The sequence below is a fragment of the Mobula birostris genome, chromosome 1 (assembly GCF_030028105.1).
Source record: "Mobula birostris isolate sMobBir1 chromosome 1, sMobBir1.hap1, whole genome shotgun sequence".
Taxonomy (NCBI): domain Eukaryota; kingdom Metazoa; phylum Chordata; class Chondrichthyes; order Myliobatiformes; family Myliobatidae; genus Mobula; species Mobula birostris.
Genome location: NC_092370.1, coordinates 253,971,306 through 253,998,817, shown reverse-complemented (window position 1 = coordinate 253,998,817; position 27,512 = coordinate 253,971,306). Strand labels below are relative to the sequence as shown.

At 42.9% G+C, this 27,512-nt stretch overlaps 1 protein-coding gene across 13 annotated transcripts in view; it reads left to right on the top strand.

The window, feature by feature from the left end:
- The window catches only part of pomt2 (protein-O-mannosyltransferase 2), a 287,055-nt gene that overhangs the window by 70,087 nt on the left and 189,456 nt on the right, over nucleotides 1-27,512 (top strand). For all 13 annotated transcript variants that reach the window (XR_011888356.1, XR_011888355.1, XM_072274832.1 and 10 more), the window contains one exon: nucleotides 16,655-16,763. Coding sequence is in view for 11 of the 13 variants with exons in the window: in XM_072274832.1 (XP_072130933.1) it covers nucleotides 16,655-16,763 (109 nt within the window). In the remaining 2 variants the exon portion in view is untranslated. The remainder of the gene's footprint in view (nucleotides 1-16,654; nucleotides 16,764-27,512) is intronic.

The following is a 27,512-nucleotide window of genomic DNA, read 5'->3' as shown; positions in this document are numbered from 1 at the left end:
AGGAGGGTAGAGTCACTGTCAAAGGACGTGGATCAGCAAGTGTTAAAGGACTTGTCACTCTGTGAATATTTTTCACTACAGTTCGATGAATCCCTGGATGTAATGCAAACAGCTCAGCATGTTGTATTTGTCAGAATGACTTTCCAGGATTTTACAACAAAGGAGAACTTCCTCATTCTTTTGCAATTAAAGGAGAGAACGAGAGGTGAGGATATCTACAATGAGTTTAAAAAATATGTCCGTGAAAATAGCATCCCCATTCATAAACTGGTGGCAATTACTATTGATGGGGCCCCAGCAATGTGCGATGTGCGCGTTGGTTTTATAGCACTAAAAGTCAGTGCCTACTTCGGGTCAACTTATCTATGTGAAATTGCATTTTCACAGATGAAAATTATTAAATCTAAGTACAGGAGCTGACTTACTGACAGACACCTTACTAGGTCGAAGCAAGTCGAAGCAAGTAGTTGAAGAAGTGAGTGGAAGAATTTCGGCTCGAAAAAGTCATTTTTTTTTTAAACTGCTCGGGGAGAAGGGTCTGCACTGCACAGGTGCATGACGTAGCGCGCCGAGGTTTAAAAAGGGAAAATTTCAACGGTTCTTGTTTCAGTCGAAGCAAGTAGCTGAAGAAGTGAGCGGAAGAATTTCGGGTCGAAAAAGTTTTTTTTTTAAAAGAACTGCTCGGGGAGAAGGGTCTGCACTGCGCAAGCGCGTGACGTAGCGCGCCAAGGTTTAAAAAGCAGACCACCATATACAGCGGCCATCGTTGTAGCGACCATCGTCGGAGTGGACTGAGTCAGAGTGGGACGGCTTTGGCTTAAACAGGCTTCGGCAAGAACAGGCAGAGGCCAGGGTAGGTTCTGGTATGTTTTTTGTTCAGATTGTCTAGCGTAGAGAGAATGCCAGGCAGGATGTTGGAATGCTCCTCTTGCAGAATGTGGGAAGTCAGGGAGCCCTCCGGTGTCCCTGACAACGACACCTGCAAGAAGTGCATCCAGCTGCAGCTCCTGACAAACCGCGTTAGGGAACTGGAGCAGGAGCTGGATGACCTGCGGATCATTCGGGAGAATGAGGAGATTATAGATCGTAGCTACAGGGAGGTAGTTACGCCAAAGGAGCAGAGGACAGGAAATTGGGTCACTGTCAGGCGAGGGAAGAGGAAAGGGCAGGCAGAGCAGGGTTCCCCTGTGGCCATTCCCCTCAACAACAAGTATACCGCATTGGATACTGTTGGGGGGGGATGACTTACCTGGGACTAGCTGCAGTAGCTGGATCTCTGGCACTGAGTCTGGCTCTGCAGTGCAGAAGGGAGGGGAGAAGAAGAGGAGAGCGGTAGTGATAGGGGACTCGATAGTTAGAGGTGCAGATAGGAGGTTCTGTGGTCATGACAGAGAATCCAGGATGGTTTGTTGCCTCCCAGGTGCCAGGGTCAAGGACGTCTCTGATCGATTGCATGACATTCTGAAGTGGGGGGGGGGGTGACCAGCCAGATGTCGTGGTGCACGTAGGCACCAATGACATAGCAAGGAAGAGTGAAGAGGTCCTGGACAGTGAGTATAGAGAGCTTGGTAGGAAGTTGAAAAGCAGGACCTCGAGAGTGGTAATCTCAGGATTGCTACCTGTGCTAGGTGCCAGTGAGGGTAGGAATAGGATGCTCTGGAGGAGGAACAAGTGGCTGAGGAACTGGTGTAGGGGGCAGGGTTTCAGATTTCAGGATCATTGGGACCTCTTCTGGGGCAGGTGGGACCTGTACAAGACAGACGGGTTACACTTGAACCACAGGGGGACCAATATCCTTTCAGGGAGGTTTGTTAGTGCTATTGGGGAGGCTTTAAACCAGATTTGCAGGGGGGATGGGAACCAGAGTGCCAGAGCTGACAGTGTGGCTGGGGTGAAAATAAATGATATTGAAAGTTTAAGCAAATCCGCTAATAGAAAGGTTGTGAGTGGTGGTAAAAATCTTCTGAGGTGTATATATTTCAATGCTAGGAGTATTGCAGGGAAGGCGGATGAGTTGAGGGTGTGGATTGACACGTGGAATTATGATGTTGTAGCAATTAGTGAAACTTGGCTACAGGAGGGGCAGGACTGGCAGCTTAATATTCCAGGGTTCCGATGTTTCAGATGTGATCGAGGCAGAGGAATGAAAGGTGGGGGAGTAGCATTGCTTGTTAGGGAAAATATTGCAGCAGTGCTCAGGCAGGACAGATTCGAGGGCTTGTCCACTGAGTCCGTATGGGTGGAGCTGAGAAACAGGAAAGGAATGGCCACATTAGTGGGATTGTATTACAGACCACCCAATAGTCAACGAGACTTGGAAGAGCAAATCTGCAGAGAGATAGCAGACAACTGCAGGAAACATAAAGTTGTGGTGGTAGGGGATTTTAATTTTCCATACATTGATTGGGACTCCCATACTGTTAGTGGTCTAGATGGTTTAGAGTTTGTAAAATGTGTTCAGGAAAGTTTTCTAAATCAGTATATAGAGGGACCAACTAGAGGGGATGCAATATTGGATCTCCTGTTAGGAAACGAATTAGGGCAAGTGACGGAAGTCTGTGTAGGGGAGCACTTTGGTTCCAGTGATCATAACACCATTAGTTTCAACTTGATCAAGGACAAGGATAGATCTAGTCCTAGGGTTGAGGTTCTGAACTGGAAGAAGGCCAAATGTGAAGAAATGAGAAAGGATCTAAAAAGCGTGGATTGGGACAGGTTGTTCTCTGGCAAAGTTGTAATTGGTAGGTGGGAAGCCTTCAAAGGGGGAATTTTGAGAGTGCAGAGTTTATATGTTCCTGTCAGGATTAAAGGCAAATTGAATAGGAATAAGGAACGTTGGTTCTCAAGGGATATTGCAACTCTGATAAAGAAGAAGAGGGAGTTGTATGACATGTATAGGAAACAGGGGGTAAATCAGGTGCTTGAGGAGTATAAGAAGCGCAAGAAAATACTTAAGAAAGAAATCAGGAGGGTAAAAAGAAGACATGAGGTTGCCTTGGCAGTCAAAGTGAAGGATAATCCAAAGAGCTTTTACAAGTATATTAAGAGCAAAAGGATTGTAAGGGATAAAATTGGTCCTCTTGAAGATCAGAGTGGTTGGCTTTGTGCGGAACCAAAGGAAATGGGGGAGATCTTAAATAGGTTTTTTGTGTTTGTATTTACAAAGGAAGCTGGCATGAAATCTATGGAATTGAGGGAATCAAGTAGTGAGACCATGGAAACTGTACAGATTGAAAAGGAGGAGGTGCTTGAGATTGAGGAAAATTAAAGTGGATAAACACCCGGGACCTGACAGAGTGTTCCCTTGGACCTTGAAGGAGACTAGTGTTGAAATTGCAGGGGCCCTGGCAGAAATATTTAAAATGTCGCTGTCTACGGGTGAAGTGCCGGAGGATTGGAGAGTGGCTCATGTTGTTCCGTTGTTTAAAAAAGGATCGAAAAGTAATCCGGGAAATTATAGGCTGGTGAGTTTAACGTCAGTAGTAGGTAAGTTATTGGAGGGAGTTCTAAGAGACAGAATCTACAAGCATTTGGATAGACAGGGGCTTATTAGGGAGAGTCAACATGGCTTTGTGCGTGGTAGGTCATGTTTGACCAATCTGTTGGAGTTTTTCGAGGAGGTTACCAGGAAAGTGGATGAAGGGAAGGCAGTGGATATTGTCTCTATGGACTTCAGTAAGGCCTTTGACAAGGTCCCGCATGGGAGGTTAGTTAGGAAAATTCAGTCGCTAGGTATACATGGAGAGGTGGTAAATTGGATTAGACATTGGCTCGATGGAAGAAGCCAGAGAGTGGTGGTAGAGAATTGCTTCTCTGAGTGGAGATCTGTGACTAGTGGTGTGCCACAGGGATCAGTGCTGGGTCCATTGTTATTTGTCATCTATATCAATGATCTGGATGATAATGTGGTAAATTGGATCAGCAAGTTTGCTGATGATACAAAGATTGGAGGTGTAGTAGACAGTGAGGAAGGTTTTTAGAGCCTGCAGAGGGACTTGGACCAGCTGGAAAAATGGCAGATGGGGTTTAATACTGACAAGTGTGAGGTATTGCACGTTGGACGGACAAACCAATGTAGAACATACAGGGTTAATGGTAAGGCACTGAAGAGTGCAGTGGAACAGAGGGATCTGGGAATACAGATACAAAATTCCCTAAAAGTGTCGTCACAGGTAGATAGGGTCGTAAAGAGAGCTTTTGGTGCATTAGCCTTTATTAATCAAAGTATTGAGTTAAGTGCTGGAATGTTATGATGAGGTTGTATAAGGCATTGGTGAGGCCGAATCTGGAGTATTGTGTTCAGTTTTGGTCACCAAATTACAGGAAGGATATAAATAAAGTTGAAAGAGTGCAGAGAAGGTTTACAAGGATGTTGCCGGGACTTGAGAAACTCAGTTACAGAGAAAGGTTGAATAGGTTAGGACTTTATTCCCTGGAGCGTAGAAGAATGAGGGGAGATTTGATAGAGGTATATAAAATTATGATGGGTATAGATAGAGTGAATGCAAGCAGGCTTTTTCCACTGAGGCAAGGGGAGAAAAAAACCAGAGGACATGGGTTAAGGGTGAGGGGGGAAAAGTTTAAAGGGAACATCAGTGGGGGCTTCTTCACACAGAGAGTGGTGGGAGTATGGAATGAGCTGCCAGACGAGGTGGTAAATGCGGGTTCTTTTTTAACATTTAAGAATAAATTGGACAGATACATGGATGGGAGGTGTATGGAGGGATATGGTCCGTGTGCAGGTCAGTGGGACTAGGCAGAAAATGGTTCGGCACAGCCAAGAAGAGCCAAAGGGCCTGTTTCTGTGCTGTAGTTTCTATGGTTCTATGGCTCTAGGGTTGCCGACTTTCTCACTCTCAAATAAGGGACAAAAGTAGCAGTCAAATCCCGGAACATTTGTGTTTACCCTGAGAAAGACTACCATGAACATGAAGCCTTGCGCGGGCACCTGTGTGCGCATGTGCGTACGTGCCGATTTTTTTTTCCCCACGAATTGGTTTTGGCTTAATCTTCGTTATTTCTACTTTATATAGGCTGTGTATTTATCATATCATTCCTGCTTTTACTATATGTTAGTGTTATTTTAGGTTTTATATGTTATTTGTTATGATTTGGTAGGTTATTTTTTGGGTCTGGGAACGCTCAAAAATTTTTTCCATATAAATTAATGGTAATTCTTCGGCGTAAAGCATTTCCGCACAAAAGGTTTCATAGGAACACTCTACCTTAGCAGGGGAAATACGGGACAGTTGGCAACCCTACACCTCACAGACTGTCTCAGACTGGCTGTCTGTAGTTATGAGCCAAATTTCAGGGGACTAGCAGAAAATATTCAGCCCCAGTCATAGTCATAGTCATACTTTATTGATCCCGGGGGAAATTGGTTTTCGTTACAGTTGCACCATAAATAATAATTAGTAATAGAACCATAAATCACACTGAGTGCAACAGTCAATTTTTATTCATTTATTTTTGGTGTTGAAATACAATTAAGTAATGAAACTTAGAATTAAAGGTGTGAGGTATTGTAACATTCTTAAAGAAAGACAGCTATGGCCTGTTTGATATGCTGGTTACAGTGTTTTCTTGTTTGAATTAATTTGAAAGTTTGACAAAAGTATTTTGTGTAATTCAAATACAATTAGCCCAAATAAAAGGCCTCAAATTGGAAGTACAATCTGAGCCTTTTTTTTGTCTAAACGATTTAGTAGGTAGATCTTGCCTTTCACTAAGGTCGAGGTAGGGGATCTTGGGCTTAAAAAGGTTGGTGACCACTAGTTTACAAGGATGTTGCCGGGACTTGAGAAACTGAGTTAGAGAGAAAGGTTGAATAGGTTAGGACTTTATTCCCTGGAGCATAGAAGAATTAGGGGAGGTTTGATAGAGGTATATAAAATTATGATGGGTATAGATAGAGTGAATGCAAGCAGGTTTTTTCCACTGAGGCTAGAGGAGAAAAAAACCAGAGGACATGGGTTAAGGGTGAAGAGGGAAAAGGTTAAAGGGAACATTAGTGGGGGCTTCTTCACACAGAGAGTGGAGGGAGTGTGGAATGAGCTGCCAGATGAAGTGGTAAATGCGGGCACGAGGAATTCTGCAGATGCTGGAAACTCAAGCAACACACATCAAAGTTACTGGTGAACGCAGCAGGCCAGGCAGCATCTCTAGGAAGAGGTACAGTCGACGTTTCAGGCTGAGACCCTTCGTCAGGACTAACTGAAGGAAGAGCTAGTAAGAGATTTGAGAGGGGGAGGGGGAGATCCAAAATGATAGGAGAAGACAGGAGGGGGAGGGATGGAGCCAAGAGCTGGTCAGGTGATTGGCAAAAGGGATATGAGAGGATTATGGGACAGGAGGCCCAGGGAGAAGGAAAAGTGGGGGGAGACCCAGAGGATGGGCAAGGGGTATAGTCAGAGGGACAAAGGGAGAAAAAGGAGAGTGAGAGAAAGAATGTGTGTATATAAATAAATAAATGATGAGTATGAGGGGGAGGTGGGGCGGAAGTTAGAGAAGTCAATGTTTATGCATGAGTTCATGCATGCAAGAGTTTGGGCAACTATAGGACATTACAGCAGAGAAACAGGCCTTTTGACCCTTCTTGGCTGTGCCGAACCATTTTTCTGCCGAGTCCCACTGACCTGCACCTGGACCATATCCTTCCATACACCTCTCATCCATGTACCTGTCCAAGTTTTTCTTAAATGTTAAAAGTGAGCCGAGATTTACCTCTTCATCTGGCAGCTCATTCCACACTCCCACCACTCTCTGTGTGAAGAAGCCCCCCCAATGTTCCCTTTAAACTTTTCCCTCTTCACCCTTAACCCATGTCCTCTGGTTTTTTTTTCTCCCCTAGCCTCAGTGGAAAAAGCCTGCTTGCATTCACTTTATCTATACCCATCATAATTTTATATACCTTTATTAAATCTCCCCTCATTCTTCTACGCTCCAGGGAATTATGTCCTAACCGATTCAACCTTTCTCTGTAACTCAGTTTCTCAAGTCCCGGCAACATCCTTGTAAACCTTCTCTGCTCTCTTTCAACCTTATTAATATCCTTCCTGTAATTTGGTGACCAAAACTGCACACAGTACTCCAAATTCGGCCTCATCAATGCCTTATACAACCTCACCATAGCATTCCAACTCTTATACTCAATGCTTTAATTTATAAAGGCCAATGTACCAAAAGCTCTCTTTACGACCCTATCTACCTGTGATGCCACTTTTAGGGAATTTTGTATCTGTATCCCCAGATCCTTCTCCTCAGTGCCCTACTATTTACCTTGTACGTTCTACCTTGGTTTGTCCTTCCAAAGTGCAACACCTCACACTTATCTGTATTCAACTCCATCTGCCATTTTTCAGCCCATTTTTCCAGCTGGTCCAAATCCCTCTGCAAGCTTTGAAAACCTTCCTCACTGTCCACTACACCTCCAATCTTTGTATCATCAGCAAATTTGCTGATCCAATTTACCACATTATCATCCAGATCATTGATATAGATGACAAATAACAATGGACCCAGCACTGATCCCTGTGGCACACCACTAGTCACAGGCCTCCGATCAGAGAAGCAATCCTCCACTACCACTCTCTGACTTCTTCCATTGAGCCAATGTCTAATCCAATTTACCACCTCTCCATGTATACCTAGCGACTGAATCTTCCTAGCTAACCTCCCATGCGGGACCTTGTTAAATGCCTTACTGAAGTCCATGTAGACAACATCCACTGCCTTCCCTTCCTCCACTTTCCTGGTAACCTCCTCGAAAAACTCTAATAGATTTGTTAAACATGACCTAGCGCGCACAAAGCCATGTTGACTCTCCCTAATAAGTCCCTGTCTATCCAAATACTTGTAGATCCTATCTCTTAGTACTCCTTTCAATAATTTATCTACTACCGACGTCAAATTTACTGGCCTATAGTTTCCCGGATTAATTTTAGAGCCTTTTTTAAACAATGGAACAACATAAGCTATCCTCCAATCCTCGGGCACCTCACCCGTAGATACCGGCATTTTAAATATATCTGCCAGGGCCCCTGCAATTTCAACACTAGTCTCCTTCAAGGTCTGAGGGAATACCCTATCAGGTCCTGGGGATTTATCTACTCTGATTTGCCTCAAGATAGCAAGCACTTCCTCCGCTTCAATCTGTAAAGGTTCCATGACCTCACTACTTGTTTGCCTTATTTCCATTGACTCCATGCCAATTTCTTCAGTAAATACAGATGCAAAAAAAAATTTAAGATCTCCCCCGTTTCTTTTGGTTCCATACGTAGCTGACCACTGTGATCTTCAAGAGGACCAATTTTATCCATTACTATCCTTTTGCTCTTAATATACCTGTAGAAGCTCTTTGGATTATCCTTCACTTTGACTGCCACGGCAACCTCATGTCTTCTTTTAGCCCTCCTGATTTCCTTCTTAAGTATTTTTATGCCCTTTTTATACTCCTCAAGCACCTTATTTGCTCTGTTTCCTACACATGTCATACATCTCTCTCCTCTTCTTTATCAGAGTTCCAATATCCCTCGAGAACCAAGGTTCCTTATTCTTATTCACTTTTCCTTTAATCCTGACAGGAATGTACAAACTCTGCACCCTCAGAACTTCTGCTTTGAAGGCCTCCCACTTACCAATCACATCCTTGCCAGAGAACAACCTGTCCCAATCTACACATTTTAGATCCTTTCTCATTTCTTCACATTTGGCCTTTTTTCAGTTTAGAACCTCAACCCGAGGACCAGATCGATCCTTATCCATGATCAAGTTGAAACTAATGGTGTTATGATCACTGGAACCAAAGTGTTCCTTGACACACACTTCCATCACCTGTTCTAACTCATTTCTTAATATTGCATCCCCTCTTGTTGGTACCTCTATATATTGATATAGAAAATTTTCCTGAACACATTTTACAAACTCTAACTCGTCTAGACCTTTAACAGTGTGGGAATCCCAATCAATATGTGAAAAATTAAAGCAACACTCACAACACGCTGGAGGAACTAAGCAGGTCAGGCAGCATCCGTGGAAACGTTGACTGATCGTTTCCACGGATGCTGTCTGACCTGCTGAGTTCCTCCAGCATGTTGTGAGTGTTGGTTTGACCCTAGCATCTGCAGAGTATTTTGTGTTGTGGAAAATTAAAATCCCCTACTATCACAACTTTATGTTTCCTACAGTTGTCTGCTATCTCTCTGTAGATTTGGTCCTCCAATTCTCACTGACTATTGGGTGGTCTATAATACAACCCTGTTAACATGGTCATACCTTTCCTGTTTCTCAGCTCCACCCATATGGACTTGGTAGACAAGCCCTCTAATCTGTCCTGCCTGAACACTGCTGTAACATTTTCCCTGACTAGCAATGCCACCCCCCGTACGCTTCATTCCTCTGCCTCTATCACGTCTGAAATATCGGAACCCTGGAACATTAAGCTGCCAGTCCTGCCCCTCCTGTAGCCGAGTTTCAGTAATGGCTATAATGTCGTAATTCCATGGGTCAATCGACGCCCTCAGCTCGTCAGCCTTCCCCACAATACTCCTTGCATTGAAATAGCCTCATCTCAGAAGATTATTACCACTACACACAACACTTCTATTTGTGACTTTGCATGAACTTTTAACATCATTTATTTTCACCCCAGCCACACTGTCAGCTCTGGCACTCTGGTTCCCATCCCCCTGCAAATCTAGTTTAAACCGTCCCCAATAGCACTAACAAACCTCTTTGCAAGGATATTGGTCCCTTTGTAGTTCAAGTGTAACCCATTTCTCTTGTACAGGTCCCACCTGCCCCAGAAGAGGTCCCAATGATCCTGAAATCTGAAACCCTGCCCCCGACACCAGTTCCTCGGCCACGTGTTCATCCGCCAGAGCATCCTATTCCTACCCTCACTGGCACGTGGCACAGGTAGCAATCCTGAGATTACCACCCCCGGTCAAAATTTCTGTTACTGTGAATAGCTAAGTGAGTAAAAGATGAACTGATTTCCAAAAGGCATAAAGTTGAAGATGACACATTTCTTTAATATTTTAAGCAAGAAAACTTTTTTATTTCCATCTTGTACAGTTTCAAAATAACAAAAAAAGGAAAAGGGCCCAAAGCAAAAGTTTGGCAGCTGCATGGCAGTACTTAGTAACACCCATAGAAACTACAGCACAGAAACAGGCCTTTTGGCCCTTCTTGGCTGTGCCAAACCATTTTCTGCCTAGTCCCACTGACCTGCACACGGACCATATCCCTCCAAACACCTCCCATCCATGTATCTGTCCAATTTATTCTTAAATGTTAAAAAAGAACCCGCATTTACCACCTCCTCTGGCAGCTCATTCCATACTCCCACCACTCTCTGTGTGAAGAAGCCCCCCCTAATGTTCCCTTTAAACTTTTCCCCCCTCACCCTTAACCCATGTCCTCTGGTTTTTTTCTCCCCTTGCCTCAGTGGAAAAAGCCTGCTTGCATTCACTCTGTCTATACCCATCATAATTTTATCTACCTCTATCAAATCTCCCCTCATTCTTCTACGCTCCAGGGAATAAAGTTCTAACCTATTCAACCTTTCTCTGTAACTCAGTTTCTCAAGTCCCGACATCCTTGTAAACCTTCTCTGCACTCTTTCAACCTTATTTATATCCTTCCTGTAATTTGGTGACCAAAACTGAAGACAATACTCCAGATTCGGCCTCACCAATGCCTTATACAACCTTATCATAATATTCCAGCTCTTATACTCAATACTTTGATTAATAAAGGCCAATGTACCAAAAGCTCTCTTTATGACCCTATCTACCTGTGACGCTACTCTTAGGGAATTTTGTACCTGTATTCCCAGATCCCTCTGTTCCACTGCACTCCTCAGTGCCTTACCATTAACCCTATATGTTCTACCTTGGTTTGTCCTTCCAACATGCAATACCTCAGACTTGTCTGTATTAAACGCCATCTGGCATTTTTCAGCCCATTTTTCCAGCTGGTCCAAGTCCCTCTGCAGGCTCTGAAAACCTTCCTCACTGTCTACTACACCTCCAATCTTTGTATCATCAGCAAATTTGTTGATCCAATTTACCACATTATCATCCAGATCATTGATATAGATGACAAATAACAATGGACCCAGCACTGATCCCTGTGGCACACCACTAGTCACAGGCCTCCGATCAGAGAAGCAATCCTCCACTACCACTCTCTGACTTCTTCCATTGAGCCAATGTCTAATCCAATTTACCACCTCTCCATGTATACCTAGCAACTGAATTTTCCCAACTAACCTCCCATGCGGGACCTTGGCAAAGGCCTTACTGAAGTCCATGTAGACAATATCCACTGCCTTCCCTTCATCCACTTTCCTGGTAACCTCCTCGAAAAACTCCAATAGATTAGTCAAACATGACCTACCACGCACAAAGCCATGTTGACTCTCCCTAATAAGTCCCTGTCTATCCAAATGCTTGTAGATTCTGTCTCTTAGTACTCCCTCCAATAACTTACATACTACTGACGTTAAACTTACTGGCCTATAATTTCCCGGATTACTTTTCGATCCTTTTTTAAACAACAGAACAACATGAGCCACTCTCCAATCCTCCGGCACCTCACCTGTAGACAGCGACATTTTAAATATTTCTGCCAGGGCCCCTGCAATTTCAACACTAGTCTCCTTCAAGGTCCGAGGGAACACCCTGTCAGGTCCCGGGGATTTATCCACTTTAATTTTCCTCAAGACAGCATGGACCTCCTCCTTTTCAATCTGTACAGTTTCCATGATCTCACTACTTGTTTCCCTTAATTCCATAGACTTCATGCCAGTTTCCTTAGTAAATACAGACGCAAAAAACCTAGTTAAGATCTCCCCCATTTCCTTTGGTTCCGCACATACCCGACCACTCTGATCTTCAGGAGGACCAATTTTATCCCTTACAAACCTTTTGCTCTTAATATACCTGTAAAAGCTCTTTGGATTATCCTTCACTTTGACTGCCAAGGCAACCCCATGTCTTCTTTTAGCCCTCCTGATTTCTTTCTTAAGTATTTTCTTGCACTTCTTATACTCCTCAAGCACCTTATTTACTCCCTGCTTCCTATACGTCATATAACTCCCTCTTCTTCTTTATCAGAGTTGCAATATCCCTTGAGAACCAAGGTTCCTTATTCCTATTCACTTTGCCTTTAATCCTGACAGGAACATACAAATTCTGTACTCTCAAAATTTCTCCTTTGAAGGCTTCCCACCTACTGATCACATCCTTGCCAGAGAACAACCTGTCCCAATCCACGCTTTTCAGATCCTTTCTCATTTCTTCACATTTGGCCTTCTTCCAATTAAGAACCTCAACCCTAGGACCAGATCTATCCTTGTCCTTGATCAAGTTGAAACTAATGGTGTTATGATCACTGGAACCAAAGTGCTCCCCTACACAGACTTCTGTCACTTGTCCTAACTCGTTTCCAAACAGGAGATCCAATATTGCATCCCCTCTAGTTGGTCCCTCTATATATTGATTTAGAAAACTTTCCTGAACACATTTTACAAACTCTAAACCATCTAGACCCCTAACAGTATGGGAGACCCAATCGATATATGGAAAATTAAGATCCCCTACCACCATAACTTTATGTTTCCTGCAGTTGCCTGCTATCTCTCTGCAGATTTGCTCTTCCAATTCTCGTTGACTATTGGGTGGTCTGTAATACAATCCCACTAATGTGCCCATACCTTTCCTGTTTCTCAGCTCCACCCATAAGGACTCAGTAGACAAGCCCTCGAATCTGTCCTGCCTGAGCACTGCTGTAATATTTTCCCTAACAAGCAATGCTACTCCCCCACCTTTCATTCCTCTGCCTCGATCACATCTGAAACATCGGAACCCTGGAATATTAAGCTGCCAGTCCTGCCCCTCCTGTAGCCAAGTTTCACTAATTACTATAACGTCATAATTCCACATGTCAATCCACGCCCTCAACTCATCCGCCTTCCCTGCAATACTCCTAGCATTGAAATATATACAGCTCAGAAGATTTTTACCACCACTCACAACCTTTCTATTAGCGGATTTGCTTGAACTTTTAACATCATTTATTTTCACCCCAGCCACACTGTCAGCTCTGGCACTCTGGTTCCCATCCCCCTGCAAATCTAGTTTAAAGCCTCCCCAATAGCATTAACAAACCTCCCTGAAAGGATATTGGTCCCCCTGTAGTTCAAGTGTAACCCGTCTCTCTTGTACAGGTCCCACCTGCCCCAGAAGAGGTCCCAATTATCCTGAAATCTGAAACCCTGCCCCCTGCACCAGTTCCTCAGCCACTTGTTCCTCCTCCAGAGCATCCTATTCCTACCCTCACTGGCAAGTATCACAGCTTGTAAACACTTTTTTTTAATCAGCTAAGAGTCTTTCAATTCTTGTTTGGGGGATTTTCACCCATTCTTCCTTGCAAAAGGCTTCTAGCTCTGTGAGATTCTTGGGCCATCTTGCATATACTGCTCTTTTGAGGTCTATCCACAGATTCTCGATGATGTTTAGGTCAGGGGACTGTGAGGGCCATGGCAAAACCTTCTGCTTACACCTCTTGAGGTAATCCATTGTGGATTTTGAGGTGTGTTTAGGTTCATTATCCTGTTGTAGAAGCCATCCTCTTTTCATCTTTGGCTTTTTTACAAATGGTGTGATGTTTGCTTCCAGAATTTGCTGGTATTTAATTTAATTCATTCTTCCCTCTAACAGTAAATGTTTCCTGTGCAACACAAGCCCAAAGCATGATCGATCCACTCCCGTGCTTAACAGTTGGAAAGGGGTTCTTTTCATGAAATTCTGCACCCTTTTTTCTCCAAACATACCTTTGCTCATTGAGGCCAAAAAGTTCTATTCAAAAGGTTCAAAGGAACATCTAAACAAGCCTGATGCATTTTGGAAACAAGTGTTGTGGACTGATGAAGTTAAAATAGAACTTTTTGGCCGCAATGAGCAACAGTATGTGCCCAAACTTTTGCTTTGGGCCCTTTTCCTTTTTTGTTATTTTGAAATTGTAAAAGATGGAAATAAAAAAGTTTTCTTTCTTAAAATATTAAAGAAATGTGTCATCTTTAACTTTATGCCTTTTGGAAATCAGTTCATCTTTTACTCAGCCATTCACAGTAACAGAAATTTTGATCAGGGGTGCGCAAACTTTGGCATGCCACTGAGAATTAATGCTGTTTTAAAGGCAAAGTTTTGTCACGCCAAATATTGATTTGATTTAGTTTTTTTTACTGCTTACTGCTCTTCATAGTTTTTTAATATTTAGAAACATTTCATTTAATTATTCTTGAAAGCATCTTTGCTTTACAGAATTTTTTTGCATGTGCCTCAGACTTTTGTACATTTCTGTGTGAGGAGCATTTGATGGCTCTGGGCCTGTATTCACTGGAGTTTAAAGGGATGAGGGAGGAGCTCATTGAAACCTATCAAATATTGAAAGGCCTAGGTAGAATGGATATGGAGAGGATGTTTCCTATAGTGGGTGAATCTAATAGCAGAGGGAACAACCTTAGAATAGAAGGATATCCATTTAGAACTGAGATGAGGAGGAATTCATTGCCATAGATGTCTATGAAGGCCAAGTCATTGGGTATATTTAAAACAAATATTTGGAGTTTTTTGATTCGTCAGGGCAACAGATGTATGGGGGGAAGGCAGGTTAATGAGGTTGAGAGGGAAAATAAATCAGCCATAATGGAATGGTGGAGCAGGCTCGATGGACTGACTGGCAGAATTCTGCTCCAAAATGTTATGGTCTAATGCAGAATAAATTGTATCAACTGCAGAGTAAGTGTTGGTAAACAATAAGATGCAAAATCATAACTTGGTAGAATGTGAGATTAAGAGACCGCCCCCCCCCCAACTCATTTTATAGGTTGTGTATATGAGTACTGACATAACGTCACAAATAGAAAATTCAACAAGATGCTGGGAAGGTACCCAGGCAATGCACAGGTCTCTGTGCAACACAGAGAATGATTTCATATATGTAATAAACAGAAGTTAACAAATAATAGAAAAAAACTACATTAAACAAAAACTGAAGATCTTGATTGTGTATTGAAAGAATAGATTTATCAGCGACAGAGTGAACATATGCTGCTTAACAGTATGCTGATCATGAGCAAAGCAAAGATCTTTCACGGCAAACTGAAAATTGAATGTAATTGTGAATATTCAGCAGGCTGGTTGCAGAATTTAAGTAAAGGCATACCGTAAGATTTTTAAAGATTTGTGGTGGTAAAGCAACGGAGAAGATCATTAGAGTTTGCCAAGGTTGTCGCTGATGAAAATCTAACCTGCTGAATGGTGTAATGAACAAGTGGAGGACAAAGACTGCTTACTGGATTCAGAGTTGGCTGTTATGGCAACGACAAACAGCCACTGACTGTCCACCTGGGCAGCTGAGGTAGTGATAGTTTACCTTTTTGATGGTTCAATGTACAGTGTACATTTTCTTGTTTCATTTATAAAATTAACCCTAGGTAATTTCTAAAGTAAGTACATGTTTGGCACAGCATTGTGTGCTGAAGGGCGTGTATTGTGCTGTAGGTTTTCTATGTTTCTATTATTAAAATATTATATAAATCTACATCAGGGCATATGTATAAGCTGTACAAACATGAGAAAATTTGTAGATGCTGGAAATCCAAAGCAATACAAATAAAATGCTGGAGGGAGTCAGCTACCCTGGTAGCATCTATGGAAAAGTGTAAACAGTCGACTTTTCAGGTCAAGACCCTTCATATTAGGTACAGTTCTGATGAAGGGTCTGGGCCCAAATAGTCGACTGTTTACTCTTTCCCATGTATAAGCTGTATATGTAATGTAAATGAATTTTGTGTTTATATTTGTGTCCCATCTCCAAGGTATCTCATCATATCAATGCAAATATTCCAAAATCCAAAAAAAAATTCCAAAACACCTCCGGCCCCAAGCATTTCAGATAAGGAATGCTCAGCCTGTACTAGGAAATCATTTAATATTTTTATAACAGCAGGGTGGAAGCTGTCTTTGAGCTTGTTGGTAGGTGTCTTCAGGCTTCTGTATCTGTTCGATGGGAGAAGAGAGAATATCTGGGGTGGTGATTGATTATCCTGGCTACTGTACTGAGGTAGTGAAAAGTCTCACAAGCATGTTGCCAAGATTGGAGGGCTTGAGGAAGAATGAGAGATTGGATAGGCCGGGACTGTTTTCCTTTGAGCAAGGGAAGCTGAAAGGTGACCTTTTTGAGGTCTATAAAATTATGAGCAACGGAGGTGAGGAGGATAGACAGTCTTTTTCCCTGGGCAGAGGAAGCTGAAACTGCAGGGCACAAGTTTAAGATGAGAGAAAGGATCTGAGGGATTGGTTTCCCACACTGAGGGTATTGGATGGAATGAATGACAATGTTTAAAAGTCATTTGGATCGGCTCATGAATAGGAAAGGTTCAGAGGGTGATGGGCCAAACACAGCATTTTAGTTGGCATGGGCAAGTTGGATTGAACGTCTATTTCCATGCTGTATAACTCCGTTAATCTATGAAATGTAAATCTATTAGTGTACTCTCCATCTTCCAGATGCTATTTTTACATTTCTGATGGTAACCTGTTCTCTTTCTGTCTTGTGTGCTTTTTCTTGTGAATATCTCCAGCTCTGTGCAATCCTAGGGTCTTGCCTCGTTCCCTTTGCATATCTCATTGTTTTGGAGCTGACCAGGTCACTCACTGCTGCACTTGTTGCTGCTGTTATTCTGATATTTGGTAAGTTTCTCACTGATTATATTTTCTTTCTTCTTTTTCAATCTTTTTATTAATTTCAAAATATAGAAACAAAACATAGCAATAATACAAATAATATGAGATGTATTGTTACATTTAAAAAAAGAGTAATTGCAAAACCAAATAGTGGAAATTACCAAAACTCCCATACATGTAGAACTGAACACGGATAATATAAAGCAAAAAAAAAGGAAAAAGACAAAAAAGAAGAAAAAAAAAACCCATCCCAAAAGAAAAAAAAACAACTAAGCTAAGCTAAAAGACTTGGGCAAAACTAACAACTTAAAAATGGAAAAGAAGAAAACCTCAGCGTCGACGCCTCCATTCCCCTCCAACAACAGTACAGAGAAATAAAACCAGTTTGGGAATGATCAAATTACATCAAATGAAAATGCTGAATAAATGGCCTCCAAATTTTTTCAAACTTAATAGAAGGGTCATAAACTGCACTTCTAATTTTCTCCAAATTCAGACACACCATAGTTTGTGAAAACCGATGAAATACTGTAGAAGGGTTGATCTCTTTCCAATTCAACAAGATGGACCTTCTAGCTATTAAAGTAAGAAATGCAATCATCCTTCATGATGAAGAGGTTAAATTATTTGAGTCTATCATTGGTAGTCCAAAGATAGCAGTAATTGGATGAGGTTGTAAGTCTATATTTAGGACCGTTGAAATAATAACAAAAATATCTTTCCAATCTTTTTAATATCTTGTTTCAATATGTTGGTGTCATTGGAAAAATTCAGATTATGCTAAGGTGTATATCCAAACAAGGTGTATATCCAAACAAACATTTTTTGTGAAATGGGCCAGTTGGGGCATGCAAAATGCCTTCTTTACTGCCTCATCCAATTGCCTTGCCACTTTCAGCAAGCTATGGACTTGCAACCTAATGTCTCTCTTCACTTGAGGCTCCTTGACATCCATTCACTTGCTTTATGTGTCATCCAGAATTGCGCTTCCCAAAGTACATTAGGTGCATTTGTCATGATGAAGTTCCATTTGCCACTACTGTACTTAACCTTATAACTAATCCATGTCCTGCAGTATCCAAAAAGAATATTGTTTGTTGTGTACAACTCTAGTAATTTTCTTGTTGTGTGTAAATTTACTCAACATCTAGCACAAAAAAAACTGCTAGTGTAACTCAGCAAGTCAGACAGTATCTATGCAGGGAAATAGACAGTTGATGATTCAGGAAGACCCTTCATCTGAGTGGGTATTCAAATGATAGATATATTAAATAATAGGTGTATTAGGTACGGAGGAGATGTCGGGGTAAGTTTTTTATGCAGAGAGTTGTGTGTGTGTGGAATGGGCTGCCAGCGACGGTGCTGGAGGCGGATATGACAGGGTCTTTTAAGAGACTCCTGGATAGGTACATGGAGCTCAGTAAAATAGATGGCTATGGGTAACTGTACGTAATTTCTTGGGTAAGGACATGTTTGGCACAGCTTTGTGGACCGAAGGGCCTGTACTGTGCTGTAGGTTTTCTTTGTTTCTCTGTATGTTTGGTTCCACCTAACCTATTTTGTAAGCATAAGACATAGGAGCAGAATTAGACCATTCGGCCCATTGAGTCTGCTCCACTATTCCATCGTGGTGATGTATTATCCCTCTCAACCCCATTCTCCTGTCTTCTCACCGTAACCTTTCATGCCCTGACTCAGTGAATACTTCTCTTTGGTACTTACCAATGAGAGGGAACTTGATGACGGTGAGGACAATATGAGTGAGGTTGATATTCTGGAGCATGTTGATATTAAGGGAGAGGAGGTGTTAGAGTTGTTAAAATACATTAGGATGGATAAGTCCCCAGGGCCTGACGGAATATTCCCCAGGCTGCTCCACGAGGCGAGGGAAGAGATTGCTGAGCCTCTGGCTAGGATCTTTATGTCCTCGTTGTCCACGGGAATGGTACCGAAGGATTGGAGGGAGGTGAATGTTGTCCCCTTGCTCAAAAAAGGTAGTAGGGATAGTCCGGGTAATTATAGACCAGTGAGCCTTACGTCTGTGGTGGGAAAGCTGTTGGAAAAGATTCTTAGAGATAGGGTCTATGGGCATTTAGAGAATCATAGTCTGAGCAGGGACAGTCAGCATGGCTTTGTGAAGGGCAGATCGTGTCTAACAAGCCTGATAGAGTTCTTTGAGGAGGTGAACAGGCATATAGATGAGGGTAGTGCAGTGGATGTGATCTATATGGATTTTAGTAAGGCATTTGACAAGGTTCCACACGGTAGGCTTATTCAGGGATCCAGGGAAGTTTGGCCAGGTGGATTCAGAATTGGCTTACCTGTAGAAGGCAGAGGGTCGTGGTGGAGGGAGTACATTCAGATGGGAGGGTTGTGACTACTCGTGTCCCACAAGGATCAGTTCTGGGACCTCTACTTTTAGTGATTTTTATTAACGACCTGGATGTTGGTGTAGAAGGGAGGGTTGGCAAGTTTGCAGACGACACAAAGGTTGGTGGTGTTGTGGGTAGTGTAGAGGATAGTCGAAGATTGCAGAGAGACATTGATAGGATGCAGGAGTGGGCTGAGAAGTGGCAGATGGAGTTCAACCTGGAGAAATGTGAGGTGATATACCTTGGAAGGACAAACTCCAAGGCAGAGTACAAAGTAAATGGCAGGATACTTGGTAGTGTGGAGGAGCAGAGGGACCTGGGGGTGCATGTCCACAGATCCCTGAAAGTTGCCTCACAGGTGGATAGAGTAGTTAAGAAAGCTTATGGGGTGTTAGCTTTCATAAGTCAAGGGATAGTGTTTAAGAGTCGCGAGGTAATGATGCAGCTCTATAAATCTCTGGTTAGACCGCACTTGGAGTACTGTGTCCAGTTCTGGTCGCCTCACTATAGGAAGGATGTGGAAGCATTGGAAAGGGCACAGAGGAGATTTACTAGGATGCTGCCTGGTTTAGAGAGTATGGATTATGATCTGAGATTAAGGGAGCTAGGGCTTTGCTCTTTGGAGGGAAGGTGGATGAAAGGAGACATGATAGAGGTATACAAGATATTAAGAGGAATCAATAGTGTGGATAGCCAGCACCTCTTTCCCAGGGCACCACTGCTCAATACAAGAGGACATGGCTTTAAGGTAAGGGGTGGGAAGTTCAAGGGGGATATTAGAGGAAGGTTTTTTACTCAAGAGAGTGGTTGGTGCGTGGAATGCACTGCCTGAGTCAGTGGTGGAGGCAGATACACTAGTGAAATTTAAGGGACTGCTAGACAGGTATATGGAAGAATTTAAGGTGGGGGCTTATGTGGGAGGCAGGGTTTGAGGGTCGGCACAACATTGTGGGTCGAAGGGCCTGTACTGTGCTGTACTATTCTATGTTCTGTGTAATCAGGAACCTATCAACCTCCATCTTAAATGTTCCCAATGACTTGGCCTCCACAGTTGTCATTGGCAATTCATTACATAATTTTCTTACCCTCCAGGTAAAGAAATTCCTCCTCAACTCTGTTCCAGATGGACATCCCTCTATTTTGAGGCTGTGCCCTCTGGTCCTAGACTCCTGACTTCCCCATGATAGGAAGCATCCTAATCACATCCATCTTTCCAGGACTTTCAGTATTAGATAGGTTTCAGTGAGATTCCCCCACATTCTTTCAAATGTCAGTGAGTTCAGGTCCAGACCATCAAACACTCTTCATACATTAACCCATTCATTTCAGGAATCATTCTTGTGAGCCTCCTTGGACCTTCTCCAATGCCAGCACATCCTTTCGTAGATAAGGGGCCCAAAATTGCTCACAGTCCTCCAAGTGCAGCCTCATAAAGCATTACATCCTTGCTCTTATATTCTGGTTCTCTTGGAATGAGTGCTAAGATTGCAATTGCTTTCCTTACCACAAACTTACCTTGCAAGTTAACCTTTAGGGAATCCTGCATGAGGACTCCAAATCTCTTTTTACACTTGCAATTTCTTAGTTCTACCCACAAAGATTCTGTCTCCTTTCCAATCCTCTGTCTCCTTTTTTGAACAATTTGATTTCATTTTTTTACCAACAGAGCAGTGCCATTCCTTCTGCCTTCCTATATTTCCTTTTGATAGTGTGCATTCTTGAATATTAAGCTCCAAATATGATCTTCAGCCACGACACAGTGATGCTCACAATGTCAGAGCTGCTAATCTCTAATTGTGCTACGAGATCATCTACTCTATTTTGTCTACTACGTGCATTCAAATATAACATATGCAGTTGTGTTTTCATCACCCTTTTCAATTTTAGACCATTTCAAAGGAGCAGAATTAGGCCGTTGCTAAGGATGTTCTAAATACCTCAGCTCAGTCCCCTGCAATTTCTGCAATAGCTTCCTACAAGTTCATAGGCCCTGGTGATTTATCCACCCTATGTTAGACCATAAGACCATAAGATATAGCAGCAGAATTAGGCAATTTGGCCCATCAACTCTGCTCCGCCATTTCATCATAGCTGATCTATATTTTCTCTCAGCCCCAATCTCCTGCTTTCTCCATGTATTCCTTTGTGCCCTGACCAGTCAAGAATTTACCAACCTCTGCCATAAAATATATGTGAGCTCTTGTCCTCCACAGCCACCTGTGGCAACAAATTCACCACGCTCTGGCTAAAAACGTTCTTCCTCATCTCCGTTCTAAAAGGATGCCCCTCTATTCTGTGGCTATGTCTTCTGGTCTTAGATTCTCCCACCAAAGGAAACATTCTCTCCACATCCACGCTATCAAAGCTTTTCAAAATTTGATAGGTTTCAATGAGGTAACCCTCATTCTTCTGAATTCCAGTGAATACAGGCCCAGAATCATCAAGTGCTCTTCATATGACAAGCTATTCAAACCTAGAATCTTTTTAGTAAAACTCCTTTGAACCCTTTCTAGTTTCAGCACATCCTTTCTAAGATAAGGGGCCAAAACAATTTACAATACCCCAAGTGAAGCCTCACCAGTGCTTTTGCATCCATGTTACACTTCAACTCATCCCACTGACTTCAATTTTGTCCTATCATCTGCCTGTCTTTCCTGACAGTCTCAGTACACACTGCATCTACCTGCAAGGTTATTGGTGCCCCTTGTAATCTGTCCTTTTTGTACAGGTCATACCCTCCCCAGAAGAGATCCCAATGATCCAGAAATCTGAAACCCTGTCCCCTGCACTAATTCCTCAGACATACCTTCATCTGCCAAATCTTCCGACCAAACTCCGTACATTCTTTCTTCAGAACCTCATCCCTTTTCCTACCTACATAGTTTGTACCACTATGTACCCACAGCGGGGAAATCGCTGTTCTTGAAAAGTTGATCTTGTGTCTTCAGACTCTTGTCCTGTGCATTGATGCCTCCGTCCCAGATGATGATGCAACTAGTCAGGATGGCAGTCAAGGGAGCAATGAAAGGCAGATGGGGGAGTCTATTCTTTGTGCAGTAAACCAGGAGGTGAAGAGGAGCAAAAAATAAGTAATGGGTGGCTGCATACAGGGTGGCATATGATAAGAACAAAAATACGTTGACTGAAAGGAGAGCACTGGAGATAAGGATTACTTGAAACTTGAAAATTCAGTGTTTACATCTCATATCTCAGCTGGGTAGTCCACAACACTGCCAAGAACATTGAATTTTCCATTTTCAGATACCACGTGCTCCCTTCTCTACCGATCCACCCATGTTCTCTCTCCCATTCTGCACATCACTGCCACTGAGGAGACGTTGGATTTTGTCGAGGGAGAGAGAGTTCAAAAGTTGCGAGTGGGGACAGCTGAGACATTCTGCATGCGAGGAGGTGTTGGATTGTGCATCATTAGGCATCTGGCAAGGGCCAACATAAAGAAGTAGGAGTGTGCCAGTGTTTGAGTTGTGAGATTAGGCTTTGACTCTTCGAGGCTTTAGCAAAGGGAGGCAAAGGTTGTTGGAAGATGTGCACATTTTATTGCAAGGTGTATCATACGGAAGGTAGTTAAAAAATACATGTGGACTCAGATGTTAACTGTCCTGTGCTGTCACCAGTGGGATCATCAGTTGATCTGCCACCTGTCCTCAGCAGTTTCGGCCCGCTTATGATCAAGACTCCGTCGAGGTGGTGGGCCAGCAGTGCTAAAGCGTATCCGGTAGATGTATTTTGAGCACAGATCAGCACAATGAATTAAGACATTATCACCATTAGTGAGACTTGTGGTTGTAGGAGGGGCAGGACAGGCAGCTCAGTGTTCTGGGGTTTCATTGTTTTAGATTTGATGGGGGGAAGGAATTGAAGGGGGAGGGTGGCATTACTAATCAGAGAAAATGTCACAGAGGTGCTCAGTTTGGACAGTCTGGAGAACTCATTTAGTGAAACTTTATGCGTAGAATTGAGGAATGAAAAAGGGATAACCACATTAATGAGATTATATTGTAGACCACCCAATAGTCAGCAGGATTTAGAGGAGCAAATTTGTAGAGAGATTGCAGACTGTTCAAAGTTCAGAAGTTCAAAGTAAATGTTTTTATCAGAGTGCATACATGTCACCACATACAACCCTGAGATTCTTTTTCCCATGGACAAACTTGCAAATCTATGGAACAGTATCTGTAAACAGGATCAATGAACAACAATCTGTAAATGAAAATATTAAAAAAGAGCAATGAATAACAAGAATGAAATGACAAGATGAAGAGTTTTCAAAGTTAGACCATCGGTTGTGAGAACACCAGAAATAGGATGAATGTAGTTATCACCTTTAGTTCAAGAGCCTGATGGTTGAGGCGTTGTTAGAAAAATAGAGAAGCTATGGGTGACCTTAGGTAATTTCTAAGACATGTTCAGCACGGCATTGTGGCTGAAAGGCCTGTATTGTGCTGTAGGGTTTCTATGTTTCTATGTAGTAACTGTTCTTGAACTTGGTGGTGTGAGTCCTGAAGCACTTGTACCTTCTATCTGGTGGCAGCAGCGAGAAAAGAGCATGAACTGGGTGGTGAGGATCTTTGATGATGGATGCTGCTTTTCTACAGCAACGTTTCATGTAGATGTACTCAATGGTTGGGAGGGCTTTATCCATGAGGTACTGGGCTGAATCCGCAACCTTTTGTAGGATTTTACGCTCAGGCATTGGTGTTTCTATACCAGGATGAAATGTAGCCAGTCAGCACACTTTCCACAGATCTATATAGGTTTGCCAAGGTTTTTGATGACATGCCGAATCTCTGCAGACTCTTGAGGAAGTAGAGGCGCTGTCATGCTTTCTTTGAAACTATATTTATATGATCAGTTCAGGACAGGCCCTCTGAGTAAGACCATAAGACAAAGGAGCAGAAGTCGGTCATTCGGCCCATCGAGTCTGCCCCGTCATTTTATCATGAGCTGATCCATTCTCCCATTTAGTCCTACTCCCCCACCTTCTCACCATAACCTTTGATGCCCTGGCTACTCAGATACCTATCAATCTCTGCCTTAAATACACCCAATGACTTGGCCTCCACTGCCGCCCGTGGCAAAAAATTCCACAGATTCACCACCCTCTGGCTAAAAAAATTTCTTCGCATTTCTGTTCTGAATGGGCGCCCTCAATCCTTAAGTCATGCCCTCTTGTACTAGACTCCCCCATCATGGGAAACAACTTTGCCACATCCACTCTGTCCATGCCTTTCAACATTCGAAATGTTTCTATGAGGTCTCCCCTCATTCTTCTAAACTCCAAGGAATACAGTCCAAGAGCGGACAAACGTTCCTCATATGTTAACTCTCTCATTCCCGGAATCATTTCAGTGAATCTTCTCTGTACCCTCTCCAACGTCAGCCCATCCTTTCTTAAATAAGGAGACCAAAACTGCCCACAGTACTCCAAGTGAGGTCTCACCAGCACCTTATAGAGCCTCAACATCACATCCCTGCTCCTATACTCTATTCCTCTAGAAATGAATGCCAACATTGTATTCGCCTTCTTCACCACCGACTCATCCTGGAGGTTAACCTTAAGGGTATCCTGTACGGGGATTCCCAAGACCCATTGCATCCCTATTTAAATAATAGTCTGCCCGTTTATTTCTTCTGCCAAAGTGCATAATCATACACTTTCCAACATTGTATTTTATTTGTCACTTCTTTGCTCATTCTTCCAATCTATCCAAGTCTCTCTGCAGATTCCCTGTTTCCTCAGCACTACCGGCCCCTCCACCTATCTTCGTATCATCAGCAAACTTAGCCACAAAGCTATCTATTCCATAATCCAAATCGTTGATGTACAATGTAAAAAGAAGCGGCCCCAACACGGACCCCTGTGGAACACCACTGGTAACCGGCAGCCAACCAAAATAGGATCCCTTTATTCCCACTCTCTGTTTCCTGCCAATCAGCCAACGCTCTATCCACGTATGTAACTTTCCCGTAATTCCATGGGCTCTTATCTTGTTAAGTAGCCTCATGTGTGGCACCTTGTTAAAGGCCTTCCGAAAATCCAAATATACAACATCCACTGCATCTCCCTTGTCTAGCCTACTTGTAATTTCCTCAAAAAATTGTAATAGGTTTGTCAGGCAGGATTTTCCTTTAAGGAATCCATGCTGAGTTCTGCCTATCTTGTTATATGCCTCCAGGTACTCTGTAACCTCATCCTTGACAATCGACTCCAACAACTTACCAACCACCGATGTCAAGCTAACAGGTCTATAATTTGCTTTTTGCTTCCTTGCCCCCTTCTTAAATAGCGGAGTGACATTTGCAATCTTCCAGTCCTCCGGAACCATGCCAGGATCTGTCGACTTTTGAAAGACCATCGCTAATGCCTCCGCAGTCTCCACAGCTACTTCCTTCAGAACACGAGGGTGCATTCCATCTGGTCCAGGAGATTTATCTACCTTTAGACTATTCAGCTTCCTGAGTAATTTCTCTGTTGTAATTGTGACTGCACACACTTCTCTTCCCTGCCACCCTTGAGTATACTGCTGATGTCTTCCTCAGTGAAGACTGATGCAAAATACTCGTTCTGGCTCATGGACCTGTCGTTTCCCCCTCCTGAAGTCCACAATCAGTTCCGTGGTCTTATTGACATTGAGAGATTGTTGTTATTACACCACTCAGCTAAATTTTCAATCTCCCTCCTCTATGCAGATTCATCATCACCTTTGATATGGCTCACAACAGTAGTATCATCAGCAAACTTGTAAAGTATATGGTGTTGAAGCTGTACTTAACCACATAGTCATAGGTGTAAAGCAAGTGGAGCAGAAGGCAAAGCACATATTCCTGTGGTGCTCCTGTGCTGATAGAGATTGTGGAGAAGACGTTTTTACCAATCCGAACTGACTGGCATATGCAAGAGAGGAAATCCAGGATCTAATTACAGAAGGGGGTCTTGAGGTCCAGGCCTTCGGTTTACTGATTAGTTTTGAGGGATGATTATATTAAATGCTGAGCTGTAAATGATAAAGAGCATCCTGATGTATGCAACTTTGCTGTCCAGATGTTCCAAGGTTGTGTGAAAAGCCAATGAGATGGTATCTGTTGTAGACCTGTTGCTTCTATAGGCAAATTGGAGCAGATCCAAGTTGCCACTCATACAGGAGCTGATCTGCTTCAACGCCAGCCTCGCAGTACACTTCATCACTGTGGATGTGAGTGCCACTGGACGATGGTCATTGAGACAGGTTACCATACTCTTCTTGGGCACCATTATTATTGAAGCCTGCTTGAAGCAGGTGGGTACCGCACACTGGTGGAGTGAGAGATTGAAGATATCTGTGAACACACCAGCCAGTTAATTAGCGCAGGCCTTCACTACTTGGCCAGGTTGGAATTGGAATTTGGAATTTTTTGCCACGAGCGGCTGTGGAGGCAAAGTCATTGGGTGCATTTAAGGCAGAGATAGATAGGTTCTTGATTAGCCAGGGCATCAAAGGGTATGGGGTGAAAGCAGGGGAGTGGGGATGACTGGAAGAATTGGATCAGCCATGATTAAATGGCGGAGCAGAATCGATGGGCTGAATGGCCTACTTCTGCTCCTATATCTTATGGCCTTATGGATGGGAGGAGTATGGAAGGTTTTGGTCCCTATGCAGGTCACTGGATCTAGGCAGATTAATAGTTCAGCATGGAATAGATGGACCAAAGGGCCTTGTTCTGTGCTGTAGTGTTCAATGAGTCTCTGACTCCTTTTTCTGAGCACTGACACTCCCCCAGCACATCACTCAATTTTGTTTCCTTTGCCAACCTTGTATCTACTTATGATACAAAGAGTACATCATGTGAGTGTCCTCTCCACTCTTCCAGCTCATTCCATCTGCCAGCCCTTTCTACCTGAATGTCCTGCCTTCTTTATTTAGTAAATTCCATCATCTGCTACACTTCGTCTCCACTTCTCGCCTTACAGCCTCTGTCTCCCTTCCCTCCCATCTGGCACTGTCTGCCCTTACCTTCCTTCTCCTTGTCTGTTTCTGTCCATCACAGCATGCGGCGTTTCTGCTTTTTGCTCATAGTCATAGTCATGCTTTATTGATCCCGGGGGAAAATGGTTTTCGTTACAGTTGCACCATAAATAATAAATAGTAATAAAACCATAAATAGTTAAATAGTAATATGTAAATTATGCCAGGAAATAAGTCCAGTCTTGTGAAGTGCATTCTGTCCTGCGTGTTGCTTCATTGTTTCTTCAACAGTGTTGGGACTTTGTTCATATGTTTGACAATGGCATTGTTAATTGTAATCTGAGTACCCCAGATTGTTGAAGAGAATTTAAATGTTGACCAGGTCTGGACCAGCTTTGATCTGAAATCTGTGGTGTTGA